Genomic DNA, 6,625 nt, shown 5'->3' on the forward strand with positions numbered 1-6,625 from the left:
AAGACAGATATTGGTTGTGAAGCAGTCATTAATCATTAAAAGAAAATAACCTGAAGGTCAACCTTTCCAAATTAAGGCAAAGGCCTGTACAAGTAAGAACAAAGTAAAATAACGTGTAGACATACTTGGATTAATCCTGTGTAAAGGGTAGTAGTGATAGGAAACAAGTGCTAGGCAGCAGTGAAAAAGCAGGGCAGGACCACTGCATGGATCATTCCTATGTTGTACCCTTGCTGAACAAAGCAGAGCGACTGGCCTCATGTTGAACAGCTACCTGTGGTGAATTTGCAGTATTTTGCTAGACAAAGAAGTGAACATACTGGAACTGTACACTAAAGAAGATACGGAAAATCCAACTCTAAGCCACAGTGTGTTTATTGCTTAAAACAGGTTGGCTGTTCATGTGTAAAACCAACATGAGAGTGAGAACAAGTGCTCTAAGCTATGTCTCGATCGCCTTCAATGAGACAGTCTTCAAGGTGCAACAAAACATCATTGTTAACGTATAAGCAAATCTTACAAAAATAGGTCACCATACCATGTATAAACAATATTGGCCTCCTTTTGTAAATAGAAGCCTCTCGAATGGTTATCAAGAAGAAAAGGTGGCTAAAGGGAGATTGCCTTGCGTCAGTGAAATTCAACAGGGCTTCAATAAAATTACATGCTCTCTGGCAGGCAAACAACTGGCTAAGGACTCTACTGCCAGGAAGCAAACTGTAATCAAAACACAGCATAGCTGTAAACTGGAAAAGGATAAGGGTTAATTGCAAGGATTAACCAACAATAAGGAGAAACTATATAGATCACAGCTTAAAGAGCTGGTCAGGGATTAGGGTAGCCTTCAACATCTTTGCGCCCTCCAGGTGTTTCGGACTATAACTGCCAATTCCCATCAGCCCCAGGCAACACAGCTGTAGTTTCTGGAAAGCAGCAACAGATTATGACTCACTGAGCAGAATGTATTTTTTCAACTGAATTTATATATATATGTTGTTGGACCGCAATTCCTATCTTTCCTGACCATTGGCAATGCTGGCTGAGGCTGATGGGAGTTGTGGTCCAACAACATCTGGTGGCCCACTAGCTGGGAAAGGCTGGTCTACCGGAAGGAAGTACTATAGCTTGTAGCTCCCCTAGGACACACCTGGAAGCAGCTAAAGCAATTTGTGCCAGTGCCCCATGGAGCCAGGAAAACTCTGCAAAACACTGATATTTGCTGCTTTGCTGTTACTAGTTAAAAGCTATTGGGAAATGGCTCCCTGGCTCAGCTGAGGCAGAAAGCACAGTGTGTTCTGCCTGGGCATTTTAAACAGCCAACTCAGCAACATTATTTAACAGCTTTCTTAGCCTGTGTCTTTCAGGACAATTCAATGCCCCCCCGGCCTACTCTAACTGCAGTATACCTGCTTCTTCCCAGGCAAGATTAGAAGCAGGACTACATGAAAATACCACCCTACCAAGATACAAAGGGGCTTCAAAAAAATTCACCATTGGCCTACTGAGGTAACTTTGTTTAAATCAGTTATTAAATATTAGCTCGGCATGGGATTCCCTCCCCCTACTCCGCACTTCTGTGTGAGGATGACGCCTTTTAAACAGAATGCAAGTTCAGCACTGCAAAATAGCAAAAAGCATTGGGAGGCAGAAAGAAGGAAGAGACTAAAATAGGTCACAATATATAGATCCTTAGGATGCATCCGAGAACAGAATGCTCTGACAGAAAAGCTGCTTACAGAGGTGTTCCCATTGCATTCACTCAATGATCTCTGTAATGTAGGACCCTTCCTTTACATCAGGTACTGAGGTTAGCATTCCAGAATGGTCATAATGCATGAATGTGCACTTCCCATTAGTCTATCCCATGTACCACAGTCTACTGGACTGAGTGCTGAGACTTGTACCAGGCAGATTGAGGTTTAAACCCCAGCTCAGCCATGAAGCTTGCTGGGTGATTTTGGCCAATCATCACTTTTCAGCTTAACCACTGGGCTATTGTGAGCATGAATTCATCCATGTAGTGTCCAAAGCTCCTCAAGGAAGGATAAGATACAAGGATTAGAACACCTGTGCAAACTAAGGTTATCAAAAAAAATGGCACTGTCGCCAGAAACAGCTTTCATAAGATGTAGCACAACTTGACCCATCACCTGACATTGTCCTGGCTGCTGTCTCATCCCTGCTGTGTAATTTGATGGTGGTGGTAGGGGAACACGGTGTAAATATCAGCACAGGTCAAATTGTATTAAGATAGCATAGAGGGCAGGGGAAGGAAGAATGGGGATTGCTATGGGGAGATACACTGTATGTTCCCTTTATAGTCATCTCTGATAGCACCTGAAAGTAGCACAGAGACCCACTCCTTGTTGCAATTGTTTACTACTCAGCATTTCCAATCTCAGAGGGAAAAATGTTGGAAGGAAATGGTATCTGGTTTGCACTTCTCTTTAAGTTAAGCCCCCAATGTTTTCCATTTGTACATGCTGGGGCTGTAAAGGCACTTGCACATACTTATCCACTCACTATCTCTGAACGTGGACAGTATACAAAATTAATCCTCTTTTGGAGACCCCAAATGTTTTTGATTGGAAGCAGAGGAGCAATGCATTATGGCAGCAGCAACAGGGATTTTTTTTACCTTCTTGGGATAATGAAAAGGGGATGTCCACCACTCAGCTTCAACTTGCTCAGAGATATAGGCCCAATAACAATAAAAAAGAATTAAATTTAATACCAGTGATCTATTGTGATAACTTCTTTGCTTGATTACCAACTCCAATTAGTGTGGCTTTGCATTGCACCATTCATACTATTTTGTTATTCTGTTTTGCATTCTATGAAGACAACACAGAACACACTTATCACACGTGATGATGCATGGATGAGATTTTCTTCACTTTGGACACCAATTGCTCCAAACAATAAGACAATTACATAAAGTAAAACCAGCCTATTGCTTTGAGCCAGTTATACTTCTGTACTAAGCAGATATCGCAATGAGTTATACATTCATCTTTATAGAGGTTTCTAACCTATGAGGTTAGAAATCTTTAATTCTTCTAAGGTTAAATGTTTGGGTGAATGGGGCCTCATATGGCAAAACTATAATTTCAGGCACTGAAATATTTCAGCTTAGAGATGTATATTTGAATGAACATTAACCACAGGGCAAAATATATCTGTAGAAATGAATCCAAACCTGTGCTTTCAGCTCAATTTTGTACAGTGAACACCCATTTAACAGGTGTAACTGTACAAAAACCTGCAAAAACAGAAGATTGGTAATAGTTCAATGTTTCGTAAACCACAAGATGTGGAACCAACTCAAACACATTATACTGAATTCAACCAAGATGACTATCATAAAAAGTGTAACAAAGTAGGTATTCTTGATGTTTGAGAGTACTTGATACTGTTGTCAGAAGTCACTGAAAAATATAAACTGTAGTGGTCAGATATTTAATGCTGTCAAAAAATAAAAAAAATACCAAACAGTATGGATAAGTAGTAAAAAGCAAAGGAACAAAATATTAACACCTTACAGGTACATTTGGGACCATCATATTACTTTATTTCATCGGCACAGAGGCATCCACTCCTCCCCTCCAGTTACGGAAATAAATAGCACATAATTCTTCAAAATGCTGCTGCATTGCCCCTGAGGTGTTCCAACATTTTTAGCATTTTCAAAAAGTTGCAAAAATGAAAAGTACTTTTTCCTTTTTTGCAGACTAATGAACAAGAGTGAGTGAGCGCCCTTGCTGGAATATGTGGTGCATTGGTTATATGAATTTAATCTCATTTTGGTATATATAAAATAGCAGTGTATTAAGCAGGCATAATTGACACAGTGCTTTGACCACTTTAAAGTGCCAAAATAAGGGAAGGAAATCTACAACTGCTGTGCCTCTTTTATCATGCCCCCCACAATCCTTTTTTTAGTACTACTAGCAACACAGCAGAAGAATTGTGGTGTTTTTAAGGGTGCATCTTAAAAGTTTTAAACATATGCTATTGTATCATTATGACATTTAAATTCTTGTTTTATCATATGGCTTTTGACTTGTGATTTATAAAATGTTTTAAACCTTAAGTTTCCACTAGGTGGTCTGAAGTTTTGCAATTTTTAGAACTACACTTTACACAGAAAAAGGAGCAAAGTTTTCTTACCAATCCTAGAAGCAGTTTAACCTTCTTTGCTAGCTGACCTTGTAGTATTTTAAATACAGGTCTCTTAATTAGGTTCTTGTGAAGCTATACATTTGACATCTTTATAGTCTGAACTCAACAAAACTGTACATTTTAACCATTTATTTGTTGGTAGGGTGAGGGATTGGTTCTTTAACCCAAAGTTGATATAAATTTATAAATACAAATAGTGCTTACGTTTTCTTAATTCATGCTTCAACAGGGTACAAACTGGTTACAATTATGTCAAGGTTAAGTACCTCACACAAACAAGAGGAATAAAATAAAATGTTTGCTGGCATAATGCTATCCTTAGCTGAGACATTATTAAGTTACTTTTTAACTGTCAACACTGTTCAACACTCCCTAACTGCAATAGTTTTAAGGCTATATATACACACAAATGTATATTTCAAAGTTAGGGAAAACGACAGATATAGAAAAACGCATTGTACATTGTTTCCTATAAAAAGGTATATTTTACACCTTTTTAAAAAATGTCTAGCTACATTACTACAACCTATTTATATATTTTGTTGATTTTCCTTTGGAGGGGCATCTGCTGACTGAAATATTAAAGAAAGCTACATGTTGATCATACAATATTCTCAATGTAAAAAAGGACAAAATACAAGGTGCACAAAACAGTAGTTCTGCAAACACATGACTGATTTGAAAAGTTATTCTGAATGTTCAGTAGGAGAGAAATCAAATTAGTTGTACTGCTTTTATAATTTTTAAAAAATTAGAATTTAATTTCAACAGTTAAACATGCTATATTTCAAATCACACATACTATGAAAACACTTTTTTTCCCCTAAGTCAATGGGGCCATATAAAACATACCATAGGGAAGATTGTCAGGCTCTGACAAATTAGTTTTCATTAACAAGAGGCAAGTGTAAATTCATGTGATTCTCTCACAGCAAATATCTTGAAAGAAACCCATGTAAAAAAACTTTCTCAAACCACATTACACCCACTAACTGGGGGGGAAAGTCCACCTGTGCCTTGGGCAACACTCAAGAGTTCTTCCCATTTCATAAATGGGCAATGAGTTCATAAAAAATATTTATCCACATGACATCTCATTTACAAGAAGACAAGAGAGGGGGAAGGAGTTACACATACATTGTTAAGTTTCTTGTTGTTTGTTAAATCAATCTTTATTGATAAAATGGAATTCAAAGTATTTTACTTGGAACAGCAGCCAACCCAGTCAATCAGGATAATAAAAATGGTGCAGGCTCCTACTACATAGCGAAAGACATAGCCTGTTACATAACTGAAAATTGAAGGTAAAGTTCTATTTTAAAAAGGTGCAAATAATCAAGGCATTTTAACCCCCATTATTATATTTCATGGTCATGTCCCATTCTTTCACTGAACCTCCCACATATTTCAATAGGATTTTTCAATCCCACAGGAATGCAAAAACAAGGGGAACAATTAAAAGTCTGATGGAGAATTAACTGTATACCAGTTATTTTCCATACTAGAATTGCAATGATCTGACTTTATATAAAATACCCTTAACATAATTTCTATGCACCTCCTGAGCACGTAGCTGGCTAGGTTGCTGCTCCCAGCAATCCAGAAGCAAATGTGAATGGAAAGGGCTAGATTATTATTGTTTGGAGCAACAAACCAAGCATTTCATCTAACCTTAAATGATGTAAAGCAGTTCCATTATTAAATAAGCATTTTGTACAACCACAATTGCACTTTACAAAACAAAATCATACAACATAAAATTGCTTAGAGTCCAATTTACAACATTATGGTTTCAATATCACTTTTACAGAAGTCTGTTTTGCAAAACAACAAAAAGAAAAAAAGATAATCAGTTTCTGGGCTAGGTGCTGGGACTGCTGTTTTCAGATGTAGTCACTTTCACCAACACATCTTTTCCTCTTCATGTAAGGTGGAGGATGGATGTTTAGAAGGGTCACTGTGGGCAGGGTGTATTTTCCATGAGGATGGATGTAAACTCCACAGCTTAGATGGCAGTTTTACCACATATCATCAGTTGATGCAGAGTCCTTAAAAAGAAGAGAAGGAACCCTTTAAAGTCTGGAGCGCCCAAAATTACAGCAGTTTCTGGATAATCCAGACTGAAAAGGGTAGATATGTCGAAAGTTTTAGGATTCTGTTTTTTTCTTTTTGAAGAGCTTTACTCTGGGAATAATAATTCATCCACATTTAACAACAGACCTAATACACAAATAATTTTTAGGTGAGGCCTCACTTTTAAATTATTTACTTCATAGCAGAGTATTTTCAGATGTCAGGGTTCATACATACATAGATACAGTTGCCACTTCCTAAGGAGCACGAATTTGAATGTTCCACTTAGGCTCTTAAATCAGGTGAGATCTTTGAGTGTGTTATTAAGTAGTTTACATATATCTACAACTGTCCAGATGTCCTAGCTAGA

At 37.6% G+C, this 6,625-nt stretch overlaps 1 protein-coding gene across 2 annotated transcripts in view; it reads right to left on the bottom strand.

Moving 5' to 3' along the window:
* Positions 1–357: 357 nt before the first annotated feature.
* PPM1A (protein phosphatase, Mg2+/Mn2+ dependent 1A) overlaps positions 358–6,625 on the bottom strand; it is a 64,320-nt gene continuing 58,052 nt past the window's right edge. Inside the window, exon 6 of one of the 2 annotated variants that reach the window (XM_061612422.1) lies at positions 358–6,230. In XM_061612422.1, coding sequence (XP_061468406.1) covers positions 6,201–6,230 — 30 coding nt within the window. In that variant the 3' untranslated portion in view covers positions 358–6,200. Of the gene's footprint in view, positions 6,303–6,625 lie in introns of both variants that reach the window. The other variant, XM_061612421.1, reaches the window with a different exon arrangement.

The sequence above is a fragment of the Rhineura floridana genome, chromosome 2, assembly GCF_030035675.1.
Source record: "Rhineura floridana isolate rRhiFlo1 chromosome 2, rRhiFlo1.hap2, whole genome shotgun sequence".
NCBI classification, from domain to species: Eukaryota; Metazoa; Chordata; class Lepidosauria; order Squamata; family Rhineuridae; genus Rhineura; species Rhineura floridana.